This window comes from Mustela nivalis, assembly GCF_964662115.1.
Source record: "Mustela nivalis genome assembly, chromosome: 4".
Classification (NCBI taxonomy): Eukaryota; Metazoa; Chordata; class Mammalia; order Carnivora; family Mustelidae; genus Mustela; species Mustela nivalis.
Genome location: NC_139023.1, coordinates 67,918,675 through 67,936,601, shown reverse-complemented (window position 1 = coordinate 67,936,601; position 17,927 = coordinate 67,918,675). Strand labels below are relative to the sequence as shown.

Sequence of the window (17,927 nt, the reverse complement as noted above, 5' to 3'; positions counted from 1 at the left end):
GTGTTGCATGAAAAAATGCCCCAAAACTCATGGCTTAAACAATTTCATTTGCTCATGATTCTATGAGTTAGTCATTTGGCTTGGGCTCAGCTGGGCAGTTTTATGCCAGTCTTGCCCGAGTCACAGTGAAGCCGTGGTCAACTGACAGCTGTCCTAAGATGAACTCCCTTGTAAGTCAGGAAGCTGGGGCTAACCCTTGGCTTGTTGGACTAGGAGAGACCTCAGCCACTGCCATAGCTCCTGCCCTTCCCCTCCCCGACCTGCTGCCCCTGGGAGTGGGCTTACAAGGGACAACCAGTCAGGAACCCCCTTCCAAATTACCCTTGGAAGACCCCAGATCCTGCTGGAATGGGGCTAGGGAGGTCCAGACCATCAGAAGGATGTGTGTTCTGCCTCCTGTCCCCACATCAGCCCTTTCTGCTCCTGATGAAGTCCCTAGGACCACCAGGTGTTGGTCCTCCCACCACAGCCTTAACAGAGGCACATGGTGCTGAGGTTTGTAGTCTCCCACGCCAGGACAGGGACTCAGGCACATCAAACCTGAGTCTGCCCTACCAGAAGATAACTACAAAATGAGTGAGGAAGTGCTGATTCCTCCTGGACACCATTCCCAAAACACCGAGCACAGGCCTTGCTTTCTCTTCTTGGTCCAACATTATTCTTTACCCAAGAATTTCTGTACCAGCCCCACCCCCACCGACCCACCCAGGTCAGCACAGAGCCCAGACAGGTGCTACTTCAGCCCCTCATCCCGCTACCCCCAGCTCTGCAGCCCTCCTTCCATACCCTCTCCACTTGGATCTCTGTCCTCTCCCACAACCCCCAACCTCCCCCTCCACTCTCCCCGGTCATGTGGGGGTGGGTTCCTCAGTGGCCTGTTGTCAGTAGGACCTCATGTTGTGCTGGTGCCCATGCCACACACTTTATATCACCACTTCTCACCACCACCCCCCCCCAAAAAAAAACCCACAGCAAGATCTTGTTGGCCAGAAACCAAGTGGGGGCCTGGAAAAGCTGAAAGAATTCTCTGAGGTCAAGCAGCTGGTGGGAGCAGAGAACAGAGTCAGGGTCGTGGGTGCACACCCACCCTCAGCCCACTCGATGCCCCAGGCCCCATCCTGGTGTCAGAGTCTGAGGCATCTCCCCACTCACCAACACCCCCCTTTCCCAATGGCAACATGGCCAGTTAGCTCCTCTTCTGTCATCCGTCTGGCAAAACTCATCCTATGGAAGTAGAGAGGCTTGATGGATATGCCCTTTCTCTGCACTGGAAATGGAATGAGATTTCTGAGTGTGAGCTTTGGTTTTTCTCACCCCTGCCATCCCCTGCCATCCCTCTTGCCTAGTTAATTTTAATTTCAGGCATAATACTCCTTGTGCAATTGCATCCGCTCCACAGTTTGGGATAAGAAACTGGAGTTCTCTTCATGTAATAGCTATTTAAGACATATTTCTTTTTATAAATGGATCCCAGGGTGTACTTGCTAATTTTGAAATCCCACATTATGATGAAGTAAAATTAATAGGAACCCAGCAAAGGAGAAAACCCATTTCTCTTCAGACATCTCCCACATTCATTTGTGGAGAGGTTACCTATTGTATCTGATGGGCCTTTGGCAAGGGTGTACATCAGCAATGTATCCACAGGCCCACCTCCCAGGTGTCCCGCTCAGGTGTTCCTCATGGGTGTCTCTCACACACATCCATTACGAGAGCATCTCACAGGTGCACTCAGAGGTGTCCCTCAGGCACACATCATAGGCATACCTCGCAAGTATGCCTCATGGGTGTAGCTCGAAAGTACATTTCACAGGCTTATCTCATAGGTGTATCCCTAACCGCATCCAAGGTCCATCCCTCAGGCCTGCTCAGGGCTGCTCAGGGCCATGTGCACCGTCAGTGGGTGTGCCAGGAAAGGAGATGAGGGAGGGCAGGAGCCAGTCCAGCCAGTGTGTGGTTCAGCAGTTCTCCTGGGGTCCCACAGGGGCGGTAGCTGGGATGTTTACACATGACCCCATGAGCCACAGGTCAAGGACTCCTCCAGGGACGTAAAATTCTCATGCCTCTGGGCTCCCACACCTGCCAACACTTCAGGCTCAGGGGCAAGAAAACCTACAGGTAAAGTGACCCAGGTACCACAGAGTGGGTCTGGTGGGCACACTGTGTAATGGCGAGGGGTGGGAGAATGCCCATGCTCTGAGCTCCCGTGAGCTCCACCCTTCACCCCAGGTGTCGGGCTGTGGTGCAATAATGCCCTGAGTTCCTCAGCCAGCTCCCTCCTCCACTGCCCACCCACTCTGCAAGAAGCCCCCACCACCAATCCTCAGTACATTGTGCTTCTGACCCCACAGCCATGTTGCTCCGACGGCTGCGACCTAGCCCTTCTGATACCAGACTTGGGTGCATCCCTCAGCGGCGGGCCTCCCCTGCCCTAGTAGGGCTGCCACCCAGTGCTTCATAGGCAGGGGAACTTCACACCTCGGCCCCATGCCCTAGCCCTGCCTGGAAGGAGCCAGCTGGCAGGAGTTGGGGAGCAGAAGCAGGGAGGGTGGTTGTCGCCGAGAGTGTGCCTCTGGGTGGAGTGAGCCGAGGATTTAAGAAGTGTCCCCCCAAAGACCCTGCTGCCCTGGGCCCCTCAGCCAGACAGCCACCTCATTGGCATGTCCCTCACATCAGGCATCACTTGGACTGCAGCTCTGAGCGTCTGGAGACAATGCACTGGAAGGCTCTGGGAGCCGTCTGGGAACTGAATTCAGAGCAAGGGGACCCCCAACCCTGGCCCCCAATTTAAGCACCACAGCACCCCACCCACAGCACCCCCTCCTTCTTCTCCCCCAGTCCCCAGGCAGAACTCACTATTTTTAGGAAAAGTGGGATGCTCAGAGCAGGTCCCTGAAAGGAGTCTGCTGCGTGACTCAGCAGAGACAGGAATGTCACAGCACAAGGGCCTGTGCCCGGCACTCGGCCAGCTGGGCCCATTGTGCCCAACACAGCTGCAAGGCGCCTGCCCAGAGCCCACGTGGAAAGACCCCCGGAACCAAGGCTGGTGCTGAGAAAACGTGTCTGGCCACAAGAAGACCCTGGCCCTACCATCACACATGTGCCCACACTCACACGTGTACACACATATGCACACTCATGCATTCACATACACACACCTTTACCAGCTGAGCACAGTAAAATTCAGAATCACATACAAACCCTACATCCTGGTTTAAAAGCAACATGAGGAAACCTTCCACATTTCTCTCAGTCCAGGCCCCTGGTTTGTGATTCCTGATCCTTGACTTAGAGGGGCCCAAAGTCCTCCTAGTTACACTGTTCTGCTGCTGCTGCTGGGGGATGGCCACGGCTACTGCTGCCAAAGGCAAGCCCAGAATGCCAGGTGCCCACCCAGGTTCTGCTGAGTGATATGCACAGCTGGCTCACACCACTGACATAGCTCCTACCCCCAGCCTTCCAGCAGTCCGTGGATGTGCACATGCACACACATGCACTTGTACACTCTACTCATGTGCACACACAAGCACGTGTATGCACTTATACACTCCACCCACATGCACACACACATGCATGCCCACGCAGGCAATCATACACTCAGCCCATGTGCACATGCATGCACTGTACACTCCGCCCACGTGCACAAACATGCACTTGTACACTCTGCCCATCTGCACGTGCACACACATGCACACGCATGCACCAGTATACTCTGCCCACATGCACATATATGCACGTGCACACTCCATGCACGTTCAGGTGCACATGCATCCACACGCATGCATTTGTACACCAGCCCACATGCACAAGCACACACATGCACTTGTGTGTTCAGCCCATGTGCACACACACTTGCACACGTGTTTATGCATGTGCAGCCTGTATACACATGATCATGCATGCACATACATGTGCACACAGTCTCTTGAGAGAAGTGGAGGACACTCCAGCGGCTGGAGAGTCAGACACACATAGAGCATGTCCTACAGCTTTAATCCAACCTTTTTGCCACACACAACCTTTTGTCACACCTTTTTCACCCATAGAGAAGCTAGCATATGTATAACACCCAGGCAGGTGGATAAGGAGAGAGGCGCCAGAGGCTGTCTAGGTATGCCAGTCTCTGAGCACAGATGCTCAGGAGAAATCCTGTCCATATAACATGGCAGTGTCCACAGTGTGGTTGTGAACTCTGTGGGAGGAGAGGGTCTAGCAGTGTGAAGAGAGTGCCAAGTAAGTAGGGATTAGGCCAAGGAAAAAGATGTGTGGTGGAGATTCACTAAGAAAAACTCTAACTAAGGGTGCTAGCTCTTAACAGAGAAGCTCTGATGTGCACTCAGGCGACCCACTGTCACGTGTAAACCCCTCCCCTGCGAGGCCACCCCCTCACAATCAAAGAGAAGGGAAAGTCTCTGCAAAACCCCATCTAGTGGTCCCACCTCCGCAATGGATGCTGGGTCACCATCCTCCCCTCCCTCTTCCCTCCATCAGAGGGGAGCCGTGGGAGCTGCACTCACTGACCTCTGGCACCTTACAGGGGACCCCCCCTCCCTACCCAGGGCTGGGCTGCCTCTCCCCTAGGTGGGGCTGGTGCCCCACCTCCCCAGCACACCAGAGCCCAGGTCTGAGCGCCAGGAGATGTGGGGCTGCCTGTTGGACCGTCCAGAATTCTCAGGCAATCCCCCAGACAGAAAGTGTCACGGTGTTTGTAGGATTACCCTCTCCGTGGGATTAGGTGTAAGGGCCTGCCCCACTGGCTGCCCACGACCCCTATCACAGGCAGAAGCCCCTGAGCTGTGACCCACCTGCTCCCATTCCAGGGGGTCTGATCTTCCCAGGGGTGGGTGGTGGAAGTGCAGGATCTAAGCCAAGGGGGGCAGGCATGGGTGAGTCAGCTGGTGTCCTCCCAGGACTCAGTAATCGTCACTAAGAAAGGCTTTGCTGATGACAGTGTTTGCTGGGAGTCTGCATGCGCCTGGGGACCAGCCACGTCTCCCGGACAGGCAGTGGGACACCATGAGCCTCAGTGAGGAGCAGGTGCAGCAGTTCCTTGACCAGAACCCCAGCTTCACAGACGAGTACTTTGGGAAGAAGCTGAGCCCCGAGAATGTGGCTGGTGCCTGCGAGGATGGGCAGGCAGCAGACTGCACCAGCTTCCGAGAGCTGTGCCAGGTGGAGGAGAGCGCAGCCTTGTTTGAGCTGGTGCAGGACATGCAAGAGAGTGTGAACATGGAGCGTGTGGTCTTCAAGATCCTGCGGCGTCTCTGCACAATCCTGCACGCTGACCGCTGCAGCCTCTTCATGTACCGCCAGCGCAATGGCGTGGCTGAGCTGGCCACGCGCCTCTTCAGTGTGCAGCCGGACAGTGTCCTGGAGGACTGCCTCGTGCCCCCTGACTCTGAGATCGTCTTCCCGCTGGACATTGGAGTTGTGGGCCATGTGGCTCAGACCAAGAAGATGGTGAACATCAAGGACGTGACCGAGGTGGGTTCTGGGCCATGACTGGTGGGTTCGGCAAGGAGTCCCTGCAGGTCCCATGGAATGGGTCAGCCAGCAGGACATGTCAGGACCTCTGCTTTCAGGAGGAACGCCTGGGGTAAGGGGGAAGTGAGGTGGGCTGGGCCAGAGCTTGCAGAAAGGAAGGGAGCCAGCCTTGAGCTGGCTGGGAGAGTGATCAGGGCAGGCCCTGCTGCCCCCTTGACCCACAGGTCCCAGGATGGAGGATTGGAGAGAAAGGGTCAGAGCAGGGGCTGGAGCAAAGGCCAAGAAAGGAAGGGCCAATGGACTCCAGAACCCAAAATGCACAACCCCATATGAGACCATGCTGCTTCCTGGTGCAGGCAAGTTTGGGGGTTTGGGAGAAGCAGCAGGGAGACCAGGGCTGATCCAGGCTGAGTGGGAAGGATTGATGGCAGTGCATTGAGATTCAGGAGGCCAGGGTCTTGATGGGTTGGGAGGAGGCGGGAAGGGTATGGAGATAGTTCACTAGGAGCTCAGGAATCCTGGGGGGGACACCAGGGTGGGTGGGGCTAGGGGGATGGAGGTACTTGCTGGATGTGTATGTGAGGGACAGAGGACCCCAAGGTGAGCATGGGGATGAAGGGCTCCAAAAAGAAGGCGAGGGAGGCTTCTGGGGGAGAACAGGAGCCACTGGCTTCTCCCCTCCTCTCCCTTCCCCGCCTCTGAAAGGGGGAGGCAGGAGCCCTGAACTGGATCAGCCCCTTCCACTCTCTGTGAAGGAATCCAGAAGGGATTGCCCCCAGGATGGGCTTCTCCTAAAACAGTCACCATCTCCTAGTCCCTGGAGACAAACAGACACGTGCACATCCCCCAGGCCCTCTGGGGCCTGGGAAGGAAGTGATTGCAATCCTCTTAAATTTATCTGCTCTAAACAACCCTGGGTCCAGCGACCTGAATATAGTAATCTCTGGGATTAGCTTCATCTTCACTCCATTTTAAGAAACAGGTCACCCCCATGCATCTGAGTATTGGTAGCCCGAGCGCGCAGGAAGAGAAGGGATCCAGCAGCCGGGAGAGGTGTAGGGGGGTGTGCACTGAGGGACTTCCACAGCCCCTTCTCTCCCTTTATCTTGTCCCCTCCCTTCTCAGAGTCTGGGTGGACCCCTCAGCCCCCAGGGGTCTATCCTCCGGCTAACCACCAAGCCTGTGCTGTGTGAGGTCAGGTTCAGGTGGTAGGGCTGTTCTAGGTCCTGTGCCCTTCCCATCCTTGAGGCCTTGACCTCTCGAGACTCTTCCACCTCTATCAGGACAGCCCACTCTGATCTCTCCCCAGTGGACGAGGGGCACAGTGTTGACCTCAAGCCTCGGGGCTCTGCTGGGTCTTGTTTATCTCAGATGCAGTGGAACCGACAACAGAATCAAATCAACCAAAAAGCAAGTTTCCGCTAAGTGGGGCAGAAAGACCTAAGTATTGCACGTGTCAGGCTCCTGGACTCATCCTATCTTCAGAGGGGAAACTGAGGCAGAGCGCCTTGTTCTGTCTGAGACTCCAGCACCTTCCTCCCTCGATTAGAAGAGCATGGGGGCTGCTTCTGGAGAGTAGTATGTGCCTGGGGGACGTGGCTTCCTCTCAGGCAGCACAGAGGAGAACACCAGGGGTTGCCTCATCACCCTACCACCACCTCGCAGCTCTTAAGACCCCTGAGGGCTCATGGCAAGGCAGCTAGGCCGAAGGCCCTGAGAGGCCGGGGAGGGGACATGGCTCAGCCATGGTCCCCAAGCTGCTGAGCAGGACCGGACCCAGGTCCTGGCTCTGTGGTAGTGTCTGACACCCCTCCAAAGAGCTGTGAGCCCAGAAACAGCCCATCATGAGGGTCCTGCATGTCTCAAAGGCGTCCAGACCCCAGTTGTATCAGGCAGCTCTTGCGGGATCAGAAGAGGCTGGACTATCACTGGGGACGCAGCTCTGTGGGGCAGCTCAGGGACTCAGCCCAGCTCAGAGGAGGGGGGAGGGTAGCAGCACCAGGCTGACCCTGCAGAACACATATAAGCCAATAGGTGTGTGGGTGCTGCAGGTGACAATGATGAGGGTCTAGGCAGTGGGGCCAGGGCTGGGGGCACTTCAGAGCAGTCACAGGACCCCTAGACTTACTGAAGCTGGGGGGAGGGAGGTGCCAAGGTGACAGCAGGGCCTTTTCCATGGGGTGGTGGGTGGGTTGCAAGCCCTGGAATGGGGGCACAAGAGAGCAGATGTTTTGTGAATGAGGCTTAAATGCAATGGGCCTGGGGTTGTTCCTACTCTGACACTGTGGTTCCAGGGCTTCTGGGAGTGGGAATGTTGCCCACTGCCTCCAAGGTGGTTGGGGCTCTGAGTGGGGCTCTGGGACTGCAGGGTCTGAATCAGGAGAGAAGCCAGGTGGGAGCCTTGATACGGAGACAGCAGAGTAGAAAATGCAGGGAGGGTCCTGAAAAGGCACAGGGGACAAGGGTGTGGAATGCAGGGGATCCCAGCCCTTGGGTGACTCTGTTCAGAGAGCACAGCTCCTGGCCAGAACCTGCTCTGGACCTTCCCAATGCTCCCTTCACCGTGCATCTAGGGTGTGAGGGCTGCTGAGCTGCTCCAGACACACCAAGAGGCTCCAGCCATGGGCCATGGGGTGAAGGCCCAAGGGTGGCGGGAGCAAGAGGGGCTGTGCCGTAGGGCGTGGGACACCTGGGAGCAGGGGGCACCGTGCAGGACCCCAGATGGGAGCAGCTGAAGGGCAGGAAGGAAAGTCTGGGGCAGAGCTGAGGGCCTGCCAGGAGACCGGGCTGCACAGCCGAGACACAGAACCCCAAAGTGGCAGGGGCCAGGAAGATGACCAGAGAGCACAAACGTGGAACATGGGCACAGGAAACAGCCCTGAAACATGCCTGCGCTCAGCCATTGAGTGAGGCGGCGAGACAGGGCCCCGCGCAAGCTCTCAGTTTATGCCACAGAACCGGGTGCCTGCTGCCGCCTCCGGGAATCCCGTATGGATTTCCCTTTGATGCCAGGTGCCCTGTGGCTACAGGTGGTGTGATCAGGCAGGAGAGGAACAGGGACAAGTGGGCGCTGGACACACGCATCCCTTCACGAGAGCAGGGACTGCTCTTGTCCCCAGCAGGCTTCCTCTGACCTCCCATCGGCCTGAACTCTGGCCCAGCTGCCCATGCAAGGGAGGCTGGAGAGTGGACGGAAAAGAGCTCCTTCAACAACAAATAATCATCACAGATATAGGCAGAATTTAAAGGGTTTTTCTCACTCAACCCAAGCTGACCAGTGAGGAGAAGGGCACAGGCCCATCCCGTCCTTGCTGGAGGTCCAGGTCTCCAACCCAGGCGGTCCAACTCTGCTGTCCCCCACAGCTCTGCAAAGGGTCACTTTGGCCTCATGTAAATAAATAGCAGCGCCCAGGAAGTAGGAGGCTGGAGCTAGAGTCACATCCACCCCAAAGGGCAGAGTCCTAGTCACCAGAAGGGGCCTCATCCTGGTAACACTGCATCCCCTGGGCCTATTCCCTCTAGAGGCAGAACTTAAGAGCCCCTCAACCAGTCCCCCATCAAGGAGAGGCCCAGGAAACAACTCTGAGACTAGCAGGACCTGCCCTGAGAACCACAAGTGGGCAGATACCTAATCACATAGGCAACAGGCCTCACAGAGAAGACACTCGTTGGAGCACAGCTCCAGGAAACCTGCAGAGGACCCTCCACCCTGACTCACACTAACCCTTTATTCAGCCAACACACTTTTGGCCTGTGGGGGCTGACCACAGGGCAGGTGAAGGCAGGAGAGGGAAGCCTGAACTAAGAGACAGGTAAATGGGTGATTCCAGAGGTACCCAAGAGGCTGGCTTGGCGAGGACAGTCGATGTGGAAAGACCCAGGACTGCCACAGCCCAGGCCTTGTGAGGACTCAGCAGAGTCTGTGATCCAGAGCTAGGGTTAGTGGCTCCGATGGGGGGATCCACTCAGGCCTCTAACCCCCCACTTGGAGCCACAAGGACAGGCCACGAGCCATGTGCTCTTACACTGCCTGGGCTCCTGATGCCTGGCGCAGGGCCACCAGGGGCTCAGCACTGGCCTGGGCGGTGGCCTGGAGCTTAACCCTGCCCCCACCGGGGACGGGGAAGCCCGGGCTCTCCAGACTGACGACCTCTCTTTCCTCTCCTCTTGCTACCCAGTGTCCCCACTTCAGCCCCTTTGCGGATGAGCTGACCGACTACGTGACGAAGAACATTCTGGCCACGCCCATCATGAACGGCAAAGACGTTGTGGCTGTCATTATGGCTGTGAACAAGCTTGACGGCCCATGTTTCACAAGTGAAGACGAAGATGTGAGTGTTGGGGGCCTTCTGAGCCTGCAAGCCTCTGTGCGTGGGCCACCTCTGTCCCCGGGTCTGTCCTGTGCCTGGTGGCACGTGTGTGTTTTCCCGGCATCTGTGTGCACACCTCTCCTCAGCTTAGCTCCCTGAGTTCATCTCTGTGTCCCTTTTACACGTCTGTATGTCTCCTCACGTGTACGGGCCCACGCGTGCTGACATCAGTATTCTGTCCAGGCAGCTGGGCGCCTCTGCAGCCTTGCACACCTGGGCACCTGCTAAAAACCAGGGTTTCTAACTACTGTTGGTGTGATGTCTGTTTCAGGTCTTCTTGAAGTACCTGAATTTTGGCACCTTAAACCTGAAGATCTACCACCTGAGCTACCTGCACAACTGTGAGACACGCCGCGGCCAGGTAACTGCCCCGCCCCAGCCCACCCTCGGGGACATCCGAGTGTGTCCCTGCCCCTGTGCCAGTCTCTCTGGACAGAGACAATATGGTGCTTAGCCTGGGGGGCTCAAGACCCGCAGCTGCAGGGCTTCCTGTGGCTTTTCATGGCTGTGGTGTGATGTTGCCAGGGTGCCCGCTGCCGGGAGACAGTGTTGTGGGGACCATCGTGCAGCTGGGACCCAAGGAGAGGTTGGCTCTCTTATCCCTTCTGCTCACCCTGACTCGCTCCCAACCCAGGTGGTGTGGGCACCTGCAAATGCAGCAGACACCACTCCTTAGAAGCTGCAGCAGACCCTCTTCGGGAGGGGCTGGGGTGAATGACGAATGGGCAACGGGGACAGAGGTTCTGCCACCCGGCGGCAGAATCCACTGGGGGGTTCAGCCCCTAGCTGCACAGGATCACCACTGCTTCCAGGGCTGGAATCGCTTCCCCCCACCTCTTTCCCAGCAAGGAGGGTGTGGGGCCTGATAGGAGCAAGCTGGGGCCTTGTGTTTTGGGAGTCGGTACAGAGCTGGCGGGCACAGGAGGTAAGTCCCTTCTGTGTCCTCCTACCTCCGTTTCCGCCCCACTGGAGGCCCGGAAGACAGTGTGTGGGCCCTGGGAGAGGACAAAAAGGCAGCTCTTGTCCCTCTGGGCCTGGAGCTGGGAAAGCTGTAAAGATGTGGCCTCCAGGCTGAGCCTTAGAAGATGTGGAGGGTGACCTGGTCACTCCACGCCCTCCCCACTTTCTGTTCCATCTGCAAATGCTGTGTGCGTCCTGGTCACCTGCCGTAAACTTGCTTGAAATGATGAGAGGTTCCTCTGCTTGTGTCAGCATCTACAAAGGCTATTTGGGTTCCTCCTCCTGACCCACCAGCTATGGAAGAAGCAGCCTAAGCCGGGGATCTGGGATCCCCTGAGGGTATCTTCTGACCATAGGCCAGCCCCACTGACTGGGAAAGAAAATAAAAGCCCGAGAATGATACCTCCCACAAGTCATGGCTGTGCAGCAGGGGCAGTGGGAAGACCCTTGGGGGAGGACAAGAGGGTACCCTGAGCAGAGGGAAGAACATGGCCTGAGGCCTTGGAAGAAGTGCTGGCACAGCTGGGGTTGGTCAGGCAGAGCTCGGGGCCAAGTAGGGAGCAGAGAAGGGCTGTGAGGCTGGCCCGACACATGAGACGGGTTTCTAGAAAGGACCCCAGGTGCACTGTTCTTTTTAAGAAGAAGTCACTGTGAGCCCCACGCTGCAGGAACAGGGTTCTCTACCAGAAATGTGTCTCCTTTCACACTTCTAAGAGTTTATATTATCATTTGTTTACATCCCTCTGGAGTCATGGGTGTTTAGGTTATAACCTTGGTCAACTTGATTGATTTTGTTGTTCAGTGTGTTCTGACTGTAGCCATTCTCAAGCCACCTAACAAAACCCGTCAACCCCATCACTCTGGAGTGTTTTCTGTGTGTTTCGTTGGCGGATGGGTGAATTTGCTAGTTTCCAGAGAGGGGCTGTTGAACACTCCGTACTTTCTGGCACAACCAGACACTCAAGACTCACTTGTATATTTCCCGTCTGGCCCTGGAATCAGCAGTTCCCCAAGGAGCCCGCTGCTCTAATTGGGGAGTGGTCTTAGAAGCAGAGATCTGGGCACTAGGTATGTTCTTGGCTACTGGGGTGTACATATGAGCCTGTGCGTGGACACATCCTGCAAATAGTTCTACACATAAGCACAAATCCACAGAAGTTAGACTTGCCTTCTTGCTGGTGTTCCCAACATGATCTGTCACCCCACGGATCATTCTGGCTTCCCCACTTGCTAGGATGCAGGTCTGCACTCTGACAGTGAGACCCCTGGCTCCCCTCCTCCACCACTCATCCACATCACAGTTCAGTCCCAGTGTGGGCACAGCAAGAACAGAACCGCTAGCCCATCCCCCACTGGAGAGAGTTTTTATCAAGCAGAGGACAGTGTTTACGGGCAACCCCTTTTCTCGTTAGTCTTAAAGACTCTTCTCATTTCCAAAAATGCTTCAGTCAGCCCCTTTCCCCCACCTCCTTCAGTGAGGTGGTTCCAAGTGTACAGTTTGGTTCTCTAGTCATAGTCTGCATTCTTTCGTGGAATCTCCCAGCCTGCTAAAGGATGGTCTCCTTGCGGCACCGTAGCGTCTGTTGTTCATGCAATAAACATCTACAGACCTAACAAATGCATCATGACAGGTCTACACTGTTACAGTACCCTGCAGAATAATTTCACTGCCCTAAAATTCCCCTGTGCCCCACCCGCTCGTCTCTCCCTCCCCAAAATGGAGCTGCTGGGAGCCACTGATCCTTCTGCTGCCTCCATTGGTTTGCCTTTTCCAGAATGTCATAGAGTGAGAACCATGCAGTGTGTAGCTGTTTCAGATCGACTTCTTTCCCTTAGTAAGATGCATTTACAGCTCCTCCATGTCTTGTTATGGCTTGATAGCTCATTTCTTTTTAGAGCTGAATAATATTCCATTGTCCGTATGTATCACATTCGCCTGTGAAAGGAGATCTTGATTGCTTCCGGTGTGGGGCAATTTATGAATAAAATTGCTATAAACATTTGTGTGCAGGTTTGTGTATAAGTTTCAGTTCAGGCAAGTATATACCAGATATATATATATATCATGTCATCTGCAAGAGGTGTAGCTGCTGGATGATGCGGTATAAGTGTATCTAACTTTCTGAGAAACTGCCAAAAAGCAACTGTGTCATTTTGCATTCCATTGATAATGAATGAGAATTCCGATGGCTCCTCAACCGCAACCTCAACCTCGTCAGTTTTTGGTACTGTCAGTTACTTGGATTTTAGTCATTCTAATTGATGTATCTGATTTTTGTTTTAATTTACAATTCCCTAATGATGCATATTATTGCACATTTTTTCAGATACTTATCTCCCATCTGTATCTTATTCTTTGGTGAAGTGTCTGTTCACATCTTTACCCATTTTAAAATTAGTTTTCTGTTTCCTTATTGTTTACAGTTTTTGTAGTTTTTAGATACAAACCCTTTACTGGATGTGTGTTTTGTAAATATTTTCTCCAAGGATATAACATGTTTCCTCATTCTCTTAACAGTGCATATGGGAAAACAAAAGTTTTAAATTTTAATGAAGTCCACCTTACTAACTTTTCCTTCACAAAGTGTAGTTGCATCTTCAAACTCATTACCATAACCATCAAAAGATGGACGAGTGGATAAAGTAGATGTGAGACAGATATAATAGAATATGATTCAGCCTTTAAAAAGAATGAAATCTTGCCACTTGCGGCAACATGTGTGGAGCTAGAGAGTATAACCCTAAACAAAGTCAGTCAGACAAACACCATTGGATTTCACTCGTATGTGGAATTTAAGAAGCAAAACAAACAAGCAAAGGGGAAAAAACCAAGAAACAGACTCTTAACAATAGAGAACTCACTGACTGTTGCGGAGGTGGGGGCGGCGAAACAGGTGATAGGGACTAAGGAGGACGCTAGTGGTGACAGCTTCCGGTGTCGTGAGGAAGTGCTGGGTCACTGTATTGTGCACCTGAAACTAGCACAGCACTGGGTTTCACTAACTGGAATCAAAATAACAACTTCTTTTAAAAATCTCATCACCAAACTCAAGGTCATCCAAATTTTCTTCCATGTCATCTTCTAGGAGTTTTATAGTTAGATCTATGAGTTAGTATTTATGAAAGCTGTAGGATCTGGATTTAGATACACTTGTTTGCATAGGGATATCAAATTTGCAAAACTATCCTTTCTCCACCAAATTGCCTTTATTCCTTCAGCACACTGCAGCTGTGCAAGTCTGTTTCTGGGTTCTTGATTCTGCTTTATTGATCTATGCATCTATTTCTTCACTAATACCATAGTGTCTTGATCATTATAGCTTTGTAGTCTTGAAATCAGAAATATCAATTCTCCAACTTTTTTTTCTGCAGTATTATGCTGGTTATTCCATGGGGGAGGTGCCTTTCCATATAAACTTTAAAATCAGTTTGCCATACGAACGAAATAGATTGCTGGTATTTTAATTGGGACTGCATTTGTTAATTTGTACCTAAGCATTTTCTTTTTATGCTAATATAAGTGGTTTTGCGTTCTTAATTTCAAGTTCCAATTATGTATTGCTGATATAAAGAAAAGTGACTGACTTTTGTATGTTACCCTTGTATCCTCTGACCTTAAAACAATTATTTATTAGTTCCAGGAAGGTTTTTTAAATTGATTCCTTGGTATTTTCACATAAACAATCATGTCATCTGTAAGCAAAGACAGTTTTATTCCTTCCTTCCCAATCTATCTACATAGTATTTCTTCTTATGTTATTGTACTTGCTCAGAATTCCAGTACAATGTGGATAGGACTGGTGAGAGGGGACATCCTTGACATATTTCCAATATTAGGAGGGAAACATCTAGTTTCTCACCGTTAAGTTTGATGCTTGCTGAAGGGTTTTGTAGGATTTTCATCTAGCTAAGGAAGCTTATTTCTATTTGGCAGAGTTTTTATTCTGAATGACTGTTGGATTTTTATAAAATACTTTTTCTTCATCAATTGATATGAACGTGTTATTTTTCCCCTTTAGCCTATTGACGTGGTGGATTATACTGATTTTCAGATGTTGAGCCAGCCACGTAGACCTGAAATAAGTCATACTTACTCATGGATTATACTTATTTTTATACTTTATTGGATTGGTTTTGGTAATATATTTTTTAAAGATTTTATTTATTTATTTGACAGACAGAGATCACAAGTAGGCAGAAAGGCAGGCATAGAGAGAGACAGGGGGAAGCAGGCTCCCCGCTGAGCAGAGAGCCCGATTCGGTGCTTGATCCCAGGACCCTGAGATCATGACCCAAGCTGAAGGTAGAGGCTTAACCCACTGAGCCACCCAGGCGCCCTGATACAAAAATTCTTAATAAAATATTACCACAACCAGGGGCGTTTCTTCTGCCTATGTTAAGTAGAATTCACCAATGAGTTCATCAAGGAAGGGTGCTTTCTTCATGGAGGATTATTAATTATTATTCCAATATCTTTAATACATACAATTCCGTTCAGATGATTCTATTTCACCTTATATGGGTGATGATAGTTTGTGTCTTTGAAGGCATTGAAAACTTCACTTTATCTAAGTTGTTACCTTTGGGGGCTTAGTGTTGTTCTCAGTGTTTATCTTTTTCCTTCTGCTTGCTTTAGGCTTAAATTGATTTCCCTTTTCTAGTTTCCTGAAATTAGACTATTGATTTTGGATCTTGCTTTTCCTCTACTCTGTTCACTCGATGTTGTCAGCATGCCTCTAAGCTCCACTTTCACAGCATCCCACAAACCTCAACAAGCTGTATTTTTGTTTTCATGTACTTCAAACTCTTTATAAATTTCCTTGGAGACTTCTTCTTTGACCCATGTATTATTTAGAAGAGTTCTGTTTCATATATTTTGGAATTTTCCAACTACTTTCTGTTTAATTTCTGATCTCTAGTTTAATTCTACTGTAGTATGATAATACAACGATATGTTTTATGGCCCAGAATATGGTCTATCTTGGTGAGTGCTCCATGTGACCGTGAAAGAACATATATTCTGCTGTTTTTGGGTGCAGAGGTCGTACTGATTTCCTGCCTGCCGGATCTACCAGTTACTGAAAGAAGAGCATGGAAGTCAGCCGACTAGTGGGCTTATCTCTTTCTTCCTCAAGTTCTATCAGTGTTTGCTTCATGTAATTTGATGCTCGATAGTTAGGTTCATACACACTAAAGATGTTATCTCCTTGGAGAAATGACCCCCTGTATTGTTATATAATGTCCCTTTTTACCCCGATAATGTTCCTTCTTCTGAAGTGTGCTTTGTCTACAACTGATAACAGCCATTGCAGGTTTCTTTTGATTGGTGCTAGCATAGTATATATTTCTCCTTCTCTTTACTGTTTTCCCAATTATTTTTATTGTGGTAAAATACACCTATATAAAATTTACTATCTTAACCACTTTTAAGTCTACAGTTCAGTGGTATTAAGTGCATTCATATTGTGTAACCATTACACCATCCATCTCTAGAACTCTTTACATATTCCCAAGCTAAAACTCTAGCCTCATTAAATACTAACTCCCCAGTCCCCTTGTCCACAGCTCCTGGCACCCAACATTCTACTTTCTGCCTCTGTGATTCTGATTGCTCGAAGCACCTCATATAAAGGGAATCATACAGTACTCATCCTTTTGTAACTGGCTTGTTTCATTTAACATAAAGTCCTCAAGGTTCATCCATTTTGTAGCAGGTGTCCAAATTTCTTTCTTTTAAGAATGAATAATATTCTGTTATCTGGAGAGACCACATTTTGCTCTCCTTTTATCCATCAATGTACACTTGGGTTGCTTCCACATTTTAACTATTGTGAATAACACTGTTATGAATATGAGTGCACAAACATCTCTTTGAGATCCCACTTTCAGTTCTTTTGAGTACATACCCAAATGTGGAATTGCTGGGTCATAGGGTAGATCTATTTTTAATTTTTTGAGGAACTTTCATACTGTTTTCCACAGTGACTGCACCATTTGCTGTTCTCGCCAACCGTGCCCAGCGTTCCAATTTCTCCACATCCTTCCCAACACTTGTTATTTCCTGGGTGTTTTTATAGTAGCCATACTAATGGGTATGAGGTGGTGCTTTATTGTAGTTCTGGTTTGCATTGCCCCAGTGATTAGTAATATTGATCATCCTTTCATGTGAGTATTGGCCATCTGTGTATCTTCTTTGGAATGTCTATTATAGTCCTTTGCCCATTTTTTGATCTGGTTATTTGGTTTTTTGTTGTTGAGTTTTAGGGATTCTTTACATAGTCTGCATATTCACCCCTTATGAGATATATAATTTAAAAATATTTTCTCCCATTCTGTGGGTTGCCCTTTTACCTTTGATGCCCAGAAGTTTTTAATTTTCAGAAAACCCAATTTATCTATTTTTTTTTCTTTTGTTGACTGGGTCTTTCTTGCCCTACCCAAGAAACCATTGCCAAACCGTGTCAAGAAGCTCTTGTCCTATGTTTTCTTTTAAGAGTTTTATAGTTATAGGTCTTATAGGTCCTTCATTCGTGTTTAGTTAATTTTTGTAAATAATGTGAGTTAAGGATCTACTTCAATTCTTTTGCACAGGGATATCCAGTTCTCCCAACACCATTTGTTCAAAAACTAACTTCCCCCCCTCTGAATGATCTTGGAGCCCTTGTTGAAAATCATTTGACCATTTATGTGCGGGTTTATTTTTAGACTCTCTGTTCTATTCCATTGATCTATTTGTCTGTCTTGATGCCAGAATCACATTGTTTTGATTAAGGTAGCTTTGTAACCAGTCTTGAGTTCAGGAAGTATGAGTCCTCCTCTTTGTTCTTCTTTTCCAAGATTGGTTATTCAGGGCCCTTGAGATTCCATATGCATTTTAGGATTTTTTTTTTTTATTCTGAAAAAACATCATTGAGATTTTGATAGGGATTACATTGAATCTCTAGGTCCCTTTGGGTGATATTGATATTATAACAATATTAAGTCTTCCAATTCATGACTAAAGACTGTCTTTCTATTTATTTATGCCTTCTTTAATTTATTTCAGCAATGTTTTCTAGCTTTTGTTGTTATAATAATGCTAGCTTTTATAATTGCCCATCTTTTTACTTTTAT

General features: G+C 50.3%; 1 protein-coding gene across 2 annotated transcripts in view; it reads left to right on the top strand.

Annotated features, from left to right (window-relative positions):
* Positions 1-5,016: 5,016 nt before the first annotated feature.
* Positions 5,017-17,927, top strand: part of PDE6B (phosphodiesterase 6B) — a gene marked incomplete at both ends in the record, with an annotated part of 32,261 nt that continues 19,350 nt past the window's right edge. For both annotated transcript variants that reach the window (XM_082727227.1, XM_082727228.1), the window contains 3 exons: positions 5,017-5,484; positions 9,663-9,815; positions 10,126-10,215. In XM_082727227.1, the coding sequence (XP_082583353.1) occupies positions 5,017-5,484; positions 9,663-9,815; positions 10,126-10,215 (711 nt within the window). The remainder of the gene's footprint in view (positions 5,485-9,662; positions 9,816-10,125; positions 10,216-17,927) is intronic.